General features: G+C 34.9%; 1 protein-coding gene across 3 annotated transcripts in view; it reads right to left on the reverse strand.

The window, feature by feature from the left end:
• The window catches only part of ELP4 (elongator acetyltransferase complex subunit 4), a 136,082-nt gene that overhangs the window by 75,762 nt on the left and 41,727 nt on the right, over nt 1-18,593 (reverse strand). For all 3 annotated transcript variants that reach the window (XM_058864028.1, XM_058864039.1, XM_058864035.1), the window contains exons 7-9: nt 17,394-17,582; nt 3,106-3,214; nt 278-384 (exon numbers count right to left, since the gene is read on the reverse strand). In XM_058864028.1, coding sequence (XP_058720011.1) covers nt 278-384; nt 3,106-3,214; nt 17,394-17,582 — 405 coding nt within the window. The remainder of the gene's footprint in view (nt 1-277; nt 385-3,105; nt 3,215-17,393; nt 17,583-18,593) is intronic.

Consider the following 18,593-nt stretch of genomic DNA (forward strand, 5'->3'; position numbering starts at 1 on the left):
TGTCATGCTTTGTTATTGAAGGTTGTGGCCTACTTTCTGTGTACATTTTAAACCAAAATAAAGTATTTATAACAGACCGGTTTAGTGCAGCAAACGAGACATTTTTAATTAGAAGGCATATTACAGTATTTCCTAAAACCGTTCTGAACAGCAAAACCAGAACGAAATGAATTTACATCATCTGATGCATATTTTATGTATTTCACAAAACCAAACATAAGAGATGGGATTAGCTCCACCTTTTGGGTTCTAAATAGCGAAACAACGTTTCTCTTACCTCGATGGTGAACAGCTTCCTTTTTAATCTAAAAGCCAGGTCCTTGGTGTCTGACACATCACAGATCAAGCTATTAAGCCGAGGAATCTGATGTACATGAACCAAACCTTGTGGAAAGAAAGAGTAAAGGAGGGGAAAAAAAAAAAATTAAGAAAACGCTGTCATCCAGATGCATAAATTAGAGTCTTACAGCAGAATTCTGTATATTTACACACACTCATCCTCCCCTTTTTAAACTGGAGCTTACTACCAGGAGCAATGAAGCAAACGGTGCGATTATGCTCAAGTAATCAAGCAGAATAAGATAAACAGAAATCCTTGTGCGAGGAAAACTAATTGCACTTTGGTACAGAAGTACAGATGTAAAGAGCCATCTTAATACTTGTCAAAACTACAGCCGGTTTGTGTGTGATTTTCTCTTGTATTTACAGTAAGCAAATATGGCTATCACCTTGCATGCTGCCCACGGCACCACTGAGTGATCTTTATTTTATTAAATGCACCAGTAAGCAGCCAGCAAAACAAGGCTTATGGGTTACTGATAACCACTGAAGCTCTAATGAGAACTCCTTCGTTTTGTGCCCCGAGAACCACTCGGAAAAAAAAAAGTTTCTGGGAAATCCCGATTTAGATCACGCTTTTTAATAAATTTTAACCCCCGTGCCACCCCAGAAGAAATTGGTTTTCCTCCTGCAGGAGGCTTCTATAGCTGTTCAGATGTTTTTAACAGTACTAGGTGCACTGCAAGCTCTGCATTCTGTCAGCTGCAACTCAAGCTGATTTTTTCTGACAAGGACGCTGGATGGTTTTTGTGCAGCCTAATATAGTCTCTGAACAACCTAAGGGTGATTTTCTACATCTGAAAACCAGGAAAATTTTACAGGGCTTCTCAGTTACTGGCCTATATTTGCTATTCATCAAGCCAGCGTCTAAATGGAAATGCTGAACATTTAGAAAAGGTATCTGACTTCAAAAGGGTAGCTGTGAGAAAATCCTCAAACATTAAACCCCTTATTTAAAATAAGACAAGTATTTTTTCAGGCTTTTATTTATTTTTTTTTTTAAAGGAAGTTTCCTAAAATTGAAATACTTAAAAAAGCATAATTTTTATGGGCACTAATTACAAAAATTCTCAATAATATTAGAAAAGTGTTATTACAGTTTTAAACCTTCTGTTCCCGTCTCCCATACAGTGAATTAGAAGAATTATTTGTTAAGCTTTTGAGTACAAAATCTAATTGTTACATATAGAAACAGAAGGTATAACATAGAGTTGCTTATATATAATATCCTAGAAATTTTAATTAAGGGTCATCTATATAATTCTTTTGTTATTTTGTGGCTTTTCAAAGATTTAAATTTGCAGGCAGCTTAATAAAATTATTAAGGAGGATTCATTAAATAATGCAATAATGTAATCAAACTTCTCCTGAGTAATGTCAAAATCTTTCATCATCTGCAGTAAATAAATACCTTAAAATATGTTCTTAGGCAAAAAGAATCCACGAAGTTAAAACCATTATAAAAACCTTTTTTCGGACTGTCAAATTAAGGTTGTGCAAATCTCAGAAGCTATGTATATTGGCACATAATTTTTATTAAAGAGCACCAGAAATGACTTAGCATACATCTTTATAGGAAACCAGGAAATAACTGCTAAAACACACATTGTCTTAAAGGATCTCTTCAGTACTGAGAAAAGGAGAATTAAATTGACAGAATTATGTTAGCATAAACAAAGGCCATATCACGATTATACAGTTGGAAAAATAATTAGGCAAATTATTCCAGCTTTTGTTCACGGTTTCTTTTTCATTCACCTTTTTTTTTTCAGATAATGAAATGTGCACTACTTTCACAGTCAGAAAGATTTTTCTCTGATTTATTAATTACAGCTTGCATACACACAGTGGTGTCTCAACACCATCTTTGCTTTTTTTCTATATACTCCATACATTTTGCTAGGGAAAACACTGCCACTGTCATATGTTTACAGCAGGTTTCAGATAAGCAGTTTACTTTCAGCTAAAGGTTTCCATGGAACTACAGTAGTATCACAATAATAAGAGCTGTAATTTATGCACAGTCTGAGCACTGCTCCAGATTACCTAAAACTGTAATTCACTGCTTTGGCTGTGCATAACTTCTGATATAATTTAAAAAATTTAAATAGTTCTGCTGCAACAGCTACCAAAAAATCCTTGGGAATCAAAATGCAAGATTAAGCACCATTACACATTTTGAAGATGAAACCCTTGAAAGGTTACATGACTTTTTACCAAAATCAGTTTCATATTTCACACATTTCATATACCCACATTCATTTCCTTAAATGTGCAAGTGCCATAACATATAGCTGAAAAAGCAGAACATTATTTTTTAGACAAAGTTTACCTAGCACATAATTTATCCCTTTATTCACCTTACTGTAATATATGTTTTCCCATGTTCTCAATTTAAAACTTGGCAGATCAAAAAGTATTGATTTCATGACAAGTTCAGCTCGCTGGTCAGATGATTGCCAAGCCTCCCCTGCATGTGAATTCCCCAAAGCCTGCCTGTTGAGATGTACATCTGATTGAGCCATGCCTCAGTAATGTGGCTTGACAACATGCAAGGAGTTGCCATGTTTCCTTTGCAGCCTTAATGCACTTCGCTGAAAATTTCCCTAACTCAAGACTGGTTAGGCAAGGGGAAACATTTAAGAGGTGGATTCCAAAATGAAATCAAATGCTGCTTTATAGCAGATACCCAGTTGGAGGGTGAGCTGCTAAGTGCCCTAGAAACACTCAGGGCAGACTTTTTGCATTGCTAAAGATGGAACTTACCGTGGTAATCCTTGTACAATGGATTGGTTTCTCTCTCAGAGCCAATAAATGATTCAAGACCAACTACCATATCTGACAAGTTTGTTACACGTTCCATAATTGCTTTATTCTGTAAGACATGGAAACAAAATACACATCCTATGTGATGAAAAAGGTAATTAATGTTCATAGAGGAAGCCTTGGTCTTCTCAGTGACAAACTGTGGTGGAAAAATAGGTCATCAATACTCAGAAATTATGTTCAAAAGGCTTTTTTCTCAGGAAAAAACAATACACAAAAAAACTTGAAATAGCTGTCTAGAGAAAACATACATTTGACAAGGAGAAACCATAAAAGGTCTAACTTAGTACTAAATTAACAGTTCCCTAAATCTTCATAACAAGAATTTGCTCACATCAGCTATATTTATAAGCCATATGTAAAGCTTATCTCTCACTAATTTCTACTATGAGTCTCATGCCCAGTTTTTGTTTGGGTTCTGAAAACCTAATTTTTATTACACTTAGGCATATAATCTCTAATATTTTGAGCAAGCAGAACCCACACAATTATTCATTTTGGCTAGCAGTCAAACATGGAAAACTCAAGTAATTTCTTAGCATTTTTCCCCCTAAAAGTTTCTCTCTGCACAACATGTGACTCTAAAGCTTCAAGCAGCATTAGCATTTCTCAATATATTTGTGATTTTTAAGTGCTGCCTCATCTCTTGTGCAACAATGTACTGTCACATACCTTAAATAAGCTGTTTTCCACATGGTTTTCTTTACTTAATTTTATATAGCAGAAAGAGACATTCAAAGGTCACAACAGAGATCTTCAGAGGGAAGTCAGAAAAAATGTTCTTAAATGCTTTGATGATGTCAGTATTTAATGAGGGAAAAAAGAAACGCATCAATGGTAAAAAGTAAAATATTTCTTTAAGATAAGAAATAGTTATCTTAAAGGTACCTGGACAGCTGGTATAACACTCTTGTTCTTGTTGATTGTAGATGCTAAATTCATCAAACCTTCAGGGGTATCAAGGCTAATCAACTCAAAAGACCCATTACAATTATAAGGAATTAGCTCTGCAGCTCCAGGTTATAGTTTTGTATTTTTTTATAATTTTAAAATATTTTGTACATTTTGCAATTCTTTAAAAAACTACATGACTGATGCATAGTCTGAAAGGTCAATTTAAATACTGGTAAATTATTTCATAATAACAATTTATCAATTAGGAGCAGAGAGACAAAAACCCAGACATGTTTGAATAGTCCATGCATTGTACTGACATTCTGGTTTATTAAAATGATGGTCAACATTCCAAGTGCTTTCATCAACCCACATTTCAATAACCATTATTTTCTAGCCACAGAGAAGCTTACAAAGCAGACACAAAAGGTGAAAATTTCCTGCTCCTGTCAAAGAATAAACTGAATTTTGTTTTCTGACCTCTACGTGGAGTTGTGGCCTGTCTGGAACAGCCCAATCTGCTCAGGTTACCAGGCCTAAATCCACTGATCCCATGGTACCTTTACACCCCCTCCCTTCCCCACCTTCTGGGCCAGATGGCATCAAATCCTGGGGAGGGGTCTCTTTTCAAAGCTGCTCCTTGTGCACAGGCCAAGAGCATCCATCCCCGTGGAATCAGGGAACTTCCACTTTGACTCACAAAATCTAATGATGGATAATGATAAAGTGGTGTCATCCTACAGAATTTCCTTTCTGAGGAATAACAGAAGTGATGGGAGGTAGAAGAACACTGCCCACACACCAATCCCTAGACTTTGCTATTGTATCTGCCTCTGAAATAGTAAAGCTGATTTGCAAATCATTTCCTCTTCTAGGAAGAGAGAGACAATATATTATATTTTAATGGAATCTTTTGGTCACATTATTCTACAGGGGCAATCACATAAAGATGGTATAAATCTAAAACTAAAGTAGTCAATGACCTCTATAATCCCAGAGACCAAAAATTACCATCTTTTGTCAGTTCTTCAGGAGGCTGCTGGATGCTCTTTGTATAAGTAAGAAGTACAAAACTTTTAATATAAATAAATAAACACTGATGATTCCTGGAAACAAAACTAAACTCCTGATACAGAAAAAATATCCTATCCTTTGAAAAAAAACATTTGCTGTCCATTGATCTTTTTGCTTGCCAGTTTAGATAAGAATGGAAAAAACCTGTCGAAAGAAAGGTGCTCAACCATCAGCAACATATCCTCATCACCGACAGTCCTGCAAATCATAAGAACAGCATCCTCCTAATTGGTTTTAATTCTGGAAAGATTCAAGTGAGGCACAGCACCTCAACATTTGCCTGATAAGACGTACATTAATATCTTGGTTTTGGCTCTTCCTCTGAAAGAGTTTCCTTTCTTAAATGGTGCCCATGTTGATTTTGGTTTTGTTTTTAAAGTGTGTCAAAATATTCCCCTGGCTTAATGCAGTGTATCTCGGGAAATATTTTGCACAGTGCACTGCCACACCAAACAGACATTTGCTTATGTGGCATTGTTGCCATAGATCTGTATCTACCATGTATTTTCTAGTTTGCAGCGCTCAGCACATTAATGTCCGATGGAAGCTGACGTCAGCACCCCGATAGTTGTGATGTATGGCACACTGACATAAACACACAAATCATGTTGCCCCATCTGGGCTTGAAAATTTAACAGAGCTCCAGATCTTCCTCCAGCCCCATACAAATATACCTCCTGCTTCTGGCATAAACTTGGCAGCTCTGGAGGTGAGCCAGGACATGGTTAGGAGGGAAGCCAGGAATGGTGAGATTCAGGGAAAGAGTTTGTTGGCAGCTAGAAGAGGTATTGTTTTAAATTATACTAAAAATGAAAAAAAACCCCAAAACCCAAAAACCAATCCGGTCTTGGAAAGTTTTCAGTCTTGCTAGATGTACCGCAGTTTTTCTAAATTAGTTAGTTCAGCCAAAATATAATTATTCTAACAACATGGTAGCAATCCTGTTGTGCAGGCTGGGCTGGGCATCCATTCTATATCTTACTTTGTGCTACTGTTTCAGACAGACATTTTCTTTTAAGTGCAAACTTGCAATATTTGGGTTCAACCAAAGTGTACTTTCAAAACATGTCAAGAAAATCCATGTAGAAGCTGGCTATGGAAATGGGAACTGTACACGTGTTTAAGCAGCTTTGGGGAAGGGCAATTATGGAAAAAGATTGCTTTGTCTTACTAATTTATTTGCAGAAGGTACATACCTTTTAGTAATTACTTGTGCATGTTTAAAAATTACTATTTATAACCAAAGAGGTTTAAAATGTGTCGTGTTTTGTGTTGGAGTATAAAGTGTGGTATTCCACCAAGACAAATTCATGCATAGCCTGTATGCTCAAACTTACACACTGAAATTAATATTGTGTGTTTCTACTGGATTGAGTTCTTAATGTACCACAATTTTAGCATGACTACTATTAATCAAATCAATCTTGGTTCATCTGGATTCCGTATTAGGAAAAGAATTTGTCTTTTCTACTCTGCTCTAATTTCTACTTCTCCTCTGATTTTCTGTCAAAATTTTTCTAGCACCTAAAATCCGTCCTCTCATTTTGTCAGTTTCTAAAAAAATTAAAAACCTCACAAAATTTATGTAATGAAAACATTTAAATTCTCAGTCCTTGCACTGCATAAGTCAAGAAAAGTATGAGAATGGAAATTTTTTTTAGGACAGCCTCAACTTTTCTACAGAGTACATATAAACAATATCAAAATTCAAAAGGAAAATAAGACACTCATGTTAAAGATCTACAATGAGATACAATTACCACCTATATAAATACTTGAATTACATGGGCTATTTGCATATATTTGCATTTTTATTCTGATCAGTACATGAACATAATTTTAACATGGACTTACATACTGCATTGAAAATAAGGTATTTTAAGACCACATCTCTTTTCAAAGAGACATTATGCCTATATTTTGGTAGAGGGTTGCTTCTGTATCTTTACATTCTGGTAATATAATCCCATCACTGGTTTTATTTTAAAACATTTAATTAATGCATTGACTCCTTCTTCAATTTCATCACCTAAAACACTACTTACAAATATTGTTTGGACTGGGACAAAACCCAGTTTAAGTATTTCGTATGACAGCAAAGTATTCCAAGAGGAATTCAGATATTCTTCCCAAGTCCAGGTAAAATTGTAATTGCAGGCAACAATCTCTCTTGTTACCAACAGGTGAATCCAGAAATCCTGATACTTCATTTGAAAGAAGGTCTCAATAATGAGAACCAAACAAGTTCATGGAAAGTAATATGAATCTTATGAATTTAAAGCAAATTGTGGTGTGTGAATTTTCAAGAAAAGCTAAAAAAAATTGGTTGTATTTTAAAAAAAACAAATTCTGTTATTTTCTTCCATAAAACTGAAGTAAGCTTAGCGCCATAATGGAGACAGACATACTGGACTAACATAAAACAGTGGTTGGATATTCAGTAAATGAAATAATTCTTGATATTTCTGAGAGATTATCACACAATGATGTGGTAATGACTTCACAATATGCAAATATTTACCACTTGTCATTATTAAATCTCCAAAGAATTTTACATTGGAAATACAAATTATTAAGAAACATGGCTTAAATATTTATGACCATTTGTTAACAATTACAGCTCAAAAAATTGCAGAATTACCCATGCATCTTCTTTTGGTAAAAGAAGTTAGGTAATAGCCCTTTGGACTAGGATTTATAGGATAAATCCAGTTTGTGCACTTCTTGATTATTCACAAATCCCCAAAATAAATGATTAACAACTGCTCTGCCAAAAAGTATTATTTGATAATTAATAAAGAGTGTAAACTATAAAATTCGATATGTCTTCAACTCCAAACTGCTTAGCACTGTTTACAGTGTTTGCACACAGCAAATCTTCTAACTGAATGTTGAATTTTGGCTCTGAAATGAATGTACACTCTGGCCACTGGAATACAAGATGACCATTAACAAATTTTGGTGTGCAGAAATCTGTACCAATCTCACAAGAAAACTGAACACGAGTGAGATGTCAAGAAATACTCAAGAAATAAAATTAGTGGGTTTGCTACAAACTACAATTCCTTCAGTGATGAGAAATCCACACTTGGGGATTCTGACTGATTAGAAATCTTCTTCTACCTTTGAAGAACTTTACTGATTATAACAGATCTTAGGTATAATATCCTTATGTATGGCTGAAAGCACAGAAACACTGATTTTGGTTAATTTGTTTATAGGCACAATATTAGCTAATTACAATGGCTAATTTAAAGCAGTAAATAATATCTTTAAAAGATTTTATACAAGTTTCAGAAGCAAAGAAAGGACATGTAGTGAAGACAAGAGCAGGCAATTAGATGCAACATACTCAGAAAAATGGGAAGAGAGTAACAAAGCATCTGTTGGTCAATATGCTACACAACATATTAATTCCAGATTTTGGTTGATCTCTTAAGGTTGTTTTTAATAACATTTGTCTTGATAGTTGTCTCTGATGTGGGAACTCTGCAGTAGTTTTGCATACTACCCTAATATGTCAGATGAAGGTGGATGACATTGTATATAATTAATTTTGATAAATTCTCAGAAAGAGCAACGAGCCAGGAAATAAAAACTAAATATTACACACTGAAAAAAAAAAAAATTAGAAATCTTTGGATCTTAACTCAAGATGGACTTGTGTATTACTTGAGCTATGAAAGCATCTAAGGCCAGCAAACCCTGGCACCTTCCAAAAGAAGTATTTCTATTTTGCCATTGAAGGACAGGCCTAAAGGCCAACAGCGAAATGGGAGATCACTAAACAGAGATAAATTAAGCAAGTCAATAACAGTTGCTGCTGCAGCCTAAAAAAAAATGAACCAAGTCTAGTAGTTTAAATCAAATGTTCCATCTGTTGATCTCCAAGTGCTTCACAAAAGACAGGCAAGTGCTGCATTCCTCATTTACAAGTCAGTAACAAGCACAAAGGTGTCATGTGAGCTGTCCAAAGCCAAAAGCCAGTCAACAGTGAGCTGGGATCCCAACTCAGCCTTTCTCTGGAGCTCTCTCTGCCCCCCTCTCTTTGAGGTTTGCTTTAGGAGCCTACATCCATGGTTTTGGGGTGTCAACAAAATACTTGGTGTCATGAAGATGGTGTGGGAGTGGAAGCCCAGAGAGCTGGGTGCTGAAAATCCTGTTATTATCTGGCTGAAAGAGGTGACAGATGTACAGTGTGTTAAAGGGTGACACTTTTTGAGCTGAATCCTGTCCAGTGCTTTTCTCTTCTCTCTTTCCTTAGCATTTGGTGACTGAAAGCACAGGCTGCAGGTGACTGTGAACGGTTCTGGGGCGTGGGGCTCTTGCACAAGTCCCGCTGCACCGAGGAGATGAAATAAATCTGATTGAGCCCTTCTCCAGTGAAGGGTGAGTGGCTGGGAAGAAATCAGTTCAAGATCTGGGCTAAGGTGAGCCCAGCACCTCTGCTGAACACTATCTGTTTTCACTAATGAAATGGTTTTCACTGTTATAAAAGCATATAGTTAGGAATCTATAGGTTATTACTTGTCTTTAAGCATTGATAAAACAAACTGATCATTTGAGCAGATTCCTCTGGAAAACTGAGCAGAGAAAATACTCCATGCCACAAGTTGGCCATAGTATAAATCTATATATCTGCAGTATAAAGCAGAGATGCACAAGCAGTCTGAAAAGTGACTCATATTACAAAAGAGCCACAACAAAACGACCAAAATTACATATTTGAAACCAACTGGTCGAACTAAAATCCTATGACTCCACTGGGAATCGTTCATTATAAGAAAAAGGTTCAGGTGTTCTTTTTGTTGTCATTTTGCCTGAAAAAAAATGTCATTGCAGTTTGCTTACCAATTTAGAAAGGCTAACACTCTCCGCAACTTAAATTCTTTAAACAGTGAATCTCATTTTATTCCCAGGTGACCAAAAAGAACCTGCACTATTATTTCAATTAATAGTAGACAAGTATCAAAAGGAACACCTAACTGATGTTGATAATCAAGTGGCAAGATTCTGAAATATAAAATCATTTAAAAAACTAATCCCTTATCCAGTATAAAATTATAGGCTGTCATCAGGAGCAGGCTGGCAAAGCTGGGTCCAGATGGGAAACTGGCTGGGCAATAAGAAGAGATAGGGTGGAAATGATGGGTAGGCTGGAAACGATGGGAACCTAAGGAAAGACATGACTGCTCCCTCTGCTGGCAAGGTCCTCCCCTGCTTTAATTTTTAACTAATGAGTAGGCATTTCTTTAATTATTTAGGATCTAGCCAATAAATAATGCAGAATGCTCCTTCCTCAGTCTGTTGCTGTGTGTTTGCACATTTTTGAACTTATGGTGCCCTATTTCACTAGAATAATTTGCCACAGAATTAAGGCTCAGATGGATGTCTAATGGAGAGTTACTGGCTTTATATTTCAATTCTTCATAAAATGAAAAGGAAGATTAAGCTATTTAACCTTCACAATATCATTTTTTACAATGTATACTCATTTCATATTTAATTTACACATTTCATAATATAACGACAAATTGCTTGTCATATCTTACTCTTACAAGGACCCCTTTATGTAGCAGTAAGATTCTATAAAATTAAACATTCTGCAATACAAACACACTAAATGACACATCATACCAAAAATGTATCCTTCTTCCACGAGTGAAATTCATGACCAATGAATTCAGTGACAATGTTTGTATTAAAAGTTAATTAAAAGATGAAGATAAGCCATTCGTTGCTTGATTTGTGATATAAATTAATAGCTGCAGTAAGAACATTTAGAAAAAAATCTGTTCTAAGATTTTGGCCTACAACCAGAAGCTCCTAGAACAGGAGGGATCAGCTTTTTTTGCCCACTGTTCCCATCTGAATCCTGGCTGAAAAGCTACTCCAGCTCCCAGCTTTCCAGAAGGCTCCATCCCAGGAATCCTCGCCTGCCATTTGGTTTGCTGATTTTAATCTCCCAGGACTTTCTTACAGTGGCTCCACTATGCTGAACTGGCACTTGCTCCTAGAAGTGAGTTATTATTAAACTTGTAGGTCAATTGTGGCACTAACAACTCTTTGGAAGCTTTCAGCCACGGTGTACAATTTGCTGGTCTAATTAAATATTAATTCTAAGTGTTACATTCTGTGGCTAAGAGCTTTTATTTTCCATCATCAGTCTGGAAGAGAAAGAGGTTACAAGGCTAATTTAATCTTTTTTTTTTACCCCCCCTAGCATTAAAGCTTAACTACACAGGCACAAAAACATCATTAAAGATGCAGTATTCCTTTTTATTATGATTATATTCTAATTAATAGAGAATGTCTAAACAAAAAGAGGTAGAATTGGATTCTGAAATTCCAGGATTTTCAAACAACACCAAAAGTTCCCATCAAAATGTTTCTAAGCACACATTGAACAGAAGTTCAATATTCTCTGTGCAAATCACTTAAGAAGGAAAATATATATGCAACGATTTAATTGTAAAATAGTTTTACACAAAATTCTTTATTCTGATTCTGAAACAGAACAGATAAATCCTGTATTTAATGCTAGAGTCACAGGGCTTTTATTATTTTTTTTTCCTCAAGAACCTGAACTTCTACTTAAGCAAAAATAATAAAAAAATAAAAATACTGCTTTGGGGAAAAATATGCTACCTTCCATTTTCTAAAAGAATTACTTGCTAAAAGCAATAACCACTTGGCCCTGTATTATTTAAAGTCACCCTTCTAATCTTTACTTATCAGTGTCCAAATGGGCTCAATACATGAGCCTGTTCCCTTCTGCTTCCATAACAGTTGTGTCCATGTCTGGACACTGGGCATTATATTAACTACTTAGTCCAGTAGCCAAAAGATTCCATATGCTTGAACAGATGACTATCTCCATACTGTGATGGGATATTTAACTGTTTAGGTCTAATGCTGTACTTCAAAGATTTGGTTCTAAATCTTACCTGATTTTCATAGGGGTATTTTCAGTTTATATACGTAAGGTGTAAAATAAAACGTAACGTAAAATGTAAAAAAAAATGTAAAATGTTAAGTAAAATTGTCATGCTGCATGTACTTATGCACTTCTCTAGTTTAATTTATGCATTTTGGGAAAGAGGTTTTCTTATTAAAGAGAAATGATGTGAGAATGTGTCCTAAAAAGTAAAATTTATTAAAATGACAAGGCTGTTTTAGGCACACCACTTTAACATAAAGTGTGACTGCTCATCATAATATAGTTAATTTGATTAACAGAAAACTATTATGTGGGGACAAAAACATGCTTCAGATGTGTATTGAATTTGTTTTTGAAATGGGTAGCTGTTACCAAATCAGAAGTGGTAGTGCTAGATCACAGCCTGTTGGCAACCAAAATCTGATTCTATGAAAACACAAAATAATTTTATTTCTTTTACAGCTTGATTAGCAAATACATCAGCAATAAGAGAAATGGCAAAAAAAATACAAAAAAATACTGTTTCCCATTAAATTAAATTTTGAATAGGGTGCTTCTCTGAGTTTCCTGCTCAGTCAGAATTTTAAAGATGCTTTTATGAATGCCTAAAACCCAAAATACTCAAATCCTAAAACTATGTGGATAACCCAAAACACCTGTCATAAACTTACGAATCTTGATATTTATTTGTAAATCAATATATTATCAATATATTTGTACAGTTGTTAAAGTCTCACATACAACAAAAAGCAATATGCAACATGAAAAAACAAGTAAAAAAATGGCAGCACAGAAAAATATTACAATAGTGTGATCTTCATGGTTTCTATTTTGCAGAGAAATTTGAAATTTCCTTAATCATGATATAGGAACCAGATGATGTTGGATCTCACTACAAATCTTTGTGCAGCCACCTCATCAAATACATTTGGAGGTTATTCAGCACTTTTTCACCAGTGAAATCTCAGAAGTTAGAGCTCTAAGGTAGGCGATCACTCCTCATTCTTGTCATAGGAATAAAGGTTTCAAACTGTGAGAAATTCACCAGCTATAGGGGTTCACACCTTATAATCCTATATTAGCAATGGATTCTAAAGCACTGCATTGCTTGACTTTGAGTTTAGCTGCTAAATCACTCAGTGTGAAGACAAAAAGCCTTTGGATGTGAAAAGGTTTGTCTCTGAATTTTTCTACACTGTAGCTTATGCACTTCGGTGAATTCAAAACATCAAAACATTAATATTGTAGGGAATTAATTTTTTAACATACTGGATGAAATAATGAAAATATCTTGCTAAACAGAACCTCAGACTCTGAGGACAGGTTCTGTGAGAAGACTCATTCATACTGACTTTTCATTAGTCAATTAATTTCCCTTGGTACATGCTGACTAATATGGTTTTTAGTCCTTACCAGTAACACCAGCTTTGAGTTCAAAATAAAGGATGGCTTTAACAAGTGCTACGCTTTCCCTGTTGAATATAGTAATCTACTAAAAAAAAATCTACTGCTACTTAAGTGATATAAAATTGGGAAGAATGGGAACAAAATTAAAAACACTATTTAGTATTTTCAGGGAAAGATGTTCTTAGATTTACCAATGATTTCTAGTAATTAAAGAAAAAAAAATACAATGGGAAAATATTTTACATTCTAATTTAGGACTTTTCCATTATAGAGCAGTGATATTAAAGTCATTTCAGTCACACAATTGCACAATAATTCTTTTTCTAAATTTAGGTATGCAAATGCATTGATTATCAAAATGCAGAAAAAGAATCCTTACTTGCTTTTATAATATTTCTTAAACTTAGAAATTGCAACAACAAATTAAATGCCTCTTCATTCTGCCCTCCTTGATCAATGCTAGATTTTAAAAATGGAAGTAATTTTCCCTTTTCAAATGTACCATATGATTTCTTAGGCACAATGCATTTTCAAGAAGCAGTAGGAAGACTTGAAAAATAACCTTCCATCAACTATTTTAATCACACTTGTAAGTAGCTCAATATTTATTACCTGACAGACAGTGTAAGATAAGAGTATGTTCAATCGGTAGAAAATATCAATCAAGTAAAACTTGTCACACATCACCTGAATAAAATTCATAATTGGATAAGTTTTTCTTGAGTCATATTCTTTAAACCCTCTTCCAGAATAATGTATTCCTATTTTTGTGGTTGAGAAAAGAGAATTTTCTTTTTTCTTCATGCACTGTTTGCCCTAGAAGTTTCATCAGTAAAACCCCCAAAATTTGTGTGCTTTAGTGGACTACAATTTCTTCCAATTACTCTGGAAAAACTCCACACATAAACAGACTTTTTTTTTTTTTGAAAACTTGTATCTTTTACCAAAATATAGCCTTACAGAAATCATGAACTGTCCAATCAGGCTGGATTAATGAGCATTGTCTTTGGATAAATGCAATTCCAAGTTATTAAATCTAAGACAATGCATTTCTGGAATAATGAAAGAGCCACATTGATGCATGTGCATCACAGAGGGGAAAAACATCAGGAACAAAATCACTGCTTAATGCTCTGTAATCACTGAAGAGTCAAACCAGGCATGAGAATGTAGGAAAAGTGAACAAACAATAATGAAATTATTGTATTACTGTAAAAAGGTAAAGTGACTGTTTAGAAACAGAATAAAGGGGCAGCAGGAGAAAAATTACAAACCGGAATACAGAAAATATGAAACAGGATCATTTGAATATCTCACCAGACAAAAAAAAAAAAAAGAATAAGATATGAAAAGTAAAGACAAAATTAAACTTTCTGAAAAAGAAAGAAACCAGGTAGATTTAATTTGTGAACTCCCTGTCACAGCATGAGATGCGAAGCATTTGGCAAAATACATAAAAGAAAACAATTTCAAAAAATAGATATGTGTACATAAATATACATACATATACAAACATATATTTTATATTTATATATATATATATATAATTCACAGACTTTATTTAAAAAACAGAACTAGTCTGGGTTGAAAAGACATTGCCCCTGTCAAAAAATCAATGCTACCAATTGCTTTATTCCTTTTTCACTGGAGTAACTAGCACTGGAGACTGACAGAGACAAGATAAGTTATGTCACTACCAAAAATCTACTTTTTCAGGACAAAGCAGGTAAAGACAAAACTATTTTTTTGTATTTGTCTTTCAGACAAAACTTTGATTAAATGTGATTCTGAACTTACATGTCCTTCATGGAAATGACACATGTGAAGAATTTACTTGGAGGCCACCCAATTAATTTAGTTAGGGGCTGAAGTACAATCTGGGAAGTATAGGAACAGTAATACAGGGGAAAAAATGAGGAATTTGCTATATCCTCAGAAAAACAGTGTGAATTCTCTGTACCTTCAGTGCAATGACTTGAAGGTTCAACAGATAAAGCACATGAGAAAACCAGAACCGACCAAATTAAACACATATACGCTTGGAAAATAAAAAAAAATCCCTCTCTCTCTCTCTGCTGCAAAGAAGAGATATTTTCTTTACTTTTTGAATGCAGCAAGAGCCCTCAGCAACAGAAAGGAGAGGAGCTGTGCAGTGAGAATGTGAGCAGCTGCTGTTATTATAAGGCAGGTCCGTCTGCGGCGCGAGAGGCGCGAGCACATGTTCGCCTGTCCTCTCATCTCGCCAGCCTCACCAATTAAGCAGTGCCAGGGAGGCTGGACACATGCTCCCAGGGGCTCTTTAACAGGCTTCTTGGAGAGGGCAACAACTACACAGCAGGGCTCTGGGAACTCAGTAATGTGGGCTAGGAGGAACCCTCAGCAGCTTTGCTCCTCCTAATGACAGCTCTCTCCACGCCGCGGTGCTTAAAGAAGGCTACGCAAAGTTTCATAATTAAAAAAAAAAAACCAACCCAGATTAATGCCCTTGTTTGTTTAGGACAGCTAAGGAATGATTCTGTGCATAATGTTTCTTTCTAAAAAAAAAAAATTCAGAATATTCTAGCACTTACTGTTAAAATTAAAAACTCAGTTATTTAAAAAATGAGGTACAATTTCAATCCTAACTCCCTGGAATTTATAAACAAAAAACAATAATCAACTTCTCAAAAAAGTCTAAAACAAACTTCAGTTTTTTTCTTAGAGGCACTTCTGTACTTCTCTAAATACAAATATACTTTTTATTGGCATGATATATAAAGAAGACTACAATGGAAAGGGTTTGTATGTCCCAATTATGGACAGGTATTTCCAGTGTGTAAGAAGTAGGATGATAATTTTACATTCATAAATTCTATTTCTTACATTAAATTCAACTGTCCTTCTTTCTGAACATAGCCTGGCATCTAATATTTAAAAATAAATATTTTTAAGGAGATGGAGGAGAAATATTAACACAATTTTGACTACAATGGTAAAACTAGAAAATCGACCTTCTTTATTTTCAAAAGAGTAATTGCATTAGTATCCAAATAAATAACAGTTGCAGGTATTCAGCAACCTTTAACAATAAACAATATATGTGAGTCATGTACCTACCTAAGCTAGGATTTAATTTATCAAAAAACTCACCTACTATGAAAATATTTTGCATAATATGAGGTTTTATACAGTACTTTTTTACTATAATCAAATCAAATATCTAAAATTACAGGTTCTCTGTTCATTGTGAATAATGATTTTGCTTTTGTAAGTTACAGTACCACTCACAGAACAAAAGACTATCTACATTTTCCCTTTTGCTAAAAAAGTTTATTTTCAGAAGATATATTTAAGTCTCCATATACTATCAGGAACAATGCTGTTAATTGCTTCTGATTTTGCAGTTGGGAAGATGACTCTGATTTACTCCTAGTCCCAATACAAAGGGAAATTAGACTTATAGAGCAAACCTGTACCTTTCAATTCCTGGCTTTAAAAACAAGATCAAATATCATCACAATGAGTATTTTATATAAAGACAGTGGACTGAAAAGCCTTGTACTGATACTCCAAAAAGCATTTTGAAAGCACTGGGAAAGGGCACAGAGATGTAAAAATAACTGGAAAAGAGATTACTATAGGTATTTTCTTTGTTTTTCTACAGTTACTGAAATATTGACAGTTTTTCAAAAAAGGAGCAAGACCCACATTTGACATAACTGTTACTAAAATAATTTTATATTTACATCTTTGTAGATTTTGCAGCATGACTCTCCCACAAAAGCACAAGATATAGTCACATTTTAAGTTCACACTTTGAACAAAAGAGACTTTTTAAAATGTCCACAACTGGCATTTGTTTTCTTACCATAAGCTTTAAACTTTTGCTAAGTGATGTGTCAGCTCTGAAATCCAGCAAAAGCAGCATTCCTACCTGGATAAGGTGAGCTGGCACCGTGATGATGCAGGCTGACAAAGACTTCCTGAGCAGGCCACGGAGAACATACAGAAATTTTGTCAAGCTATGAGGATCTTCAGGATTATCACTGCAACAAACACCATCACCCCATAATATGGAACCCAGGCTCTGAATTCCTATCCTCAAAATATTCCTTTGTTTTTTCTGTTGGGAGAAAAAAAAAAAAAAAAAGTAAAAAAAAAAAGTCATTTTTTAAAGGCTAGGAGGAATACAATTTCTAGAATGCATATGCATATTAATTGTGTATTTTATGTAATCATGGTAATCTCATTTGATCTTATAAAAATTGCAAATGGAATGGGATTTTTTTCAGTGCTTAGATATCATGGGTAAGTACAAATGTAACAGACACATGGAAATACTGAGAACTACTAATTTGTATTTTTTAACCAGCTAAATACAAGCATATTCTAACATCAAATCCAGTAACTCTAGGACCTTTTATATCCTTTCTCTCCTCCATCACTGTCTTAAAAAGCATGTAGAAGAGCATTTTCTCCCAGTTCTAAGACAGTTTGCTGAAAGTGCCTGGGAGTAATCAAACACAACTTCTCCCTCTATTTTCACCTTTCCGCTGCATCACTTTCACAACCTGACTGTTCCGAGTGTTTGCTCCAATTCCACTTTTTCTGCTCCTTCTGAGTGAGGAAGGTCAGTGCCTTAACTCTCCAACACATGGGCCTGTCACTGTCTTAGAAATCTCCAAGCATCATTTACGTTCCTTTCACATCCTTCCCGCTAATAAAGGAAATTGTAGGCGCAGCTGTGGAAACTCAGAGTCTGATGGGGACATCAGCAGATTTTCTCTTAAGGACCACACTTTGACATGTGAGTTTCTGGTCTGCTTTGGAGGCAGTGGCTAAAATAAAGCTCCTTTTCTCAAGGGACAGATTATGAAGTCAAAGTTGTAATTTGTTTATGGCAAAAAATGATATCGCTCATGATGACAACTCTCATTTCTGCTTATATGATGTGACCTTTCCTGATGATATTTGGAAAAGATTTTAGAAATATTTGCTATCAATAGCTGAGAGAGAGAGACAATGAACTCCTTTGTTGAAAGACTTCCTGCACAAGGTGATCAAAGAAACATTTCTGGAGTTCAGGGGTCATACTTAAAGATCAGCTTTCTCAAATTATATACACACAGATATA

Source organism: Poecile atricapillus, chromosome 1, assembly GCF_030490865.1.
Source record: "Poecile atricapillus isolate bPoeAtr1 chromosome 1, bPoeAtr1.hap1, whole genome shotgun sequence".
In the NCBI taxonomy this organism is placed as follows: Eukaryota; Metazoa; Chordata; class Aves; order Passeriformes; family Paridae; genus Poecile; species Poecile atricapillus.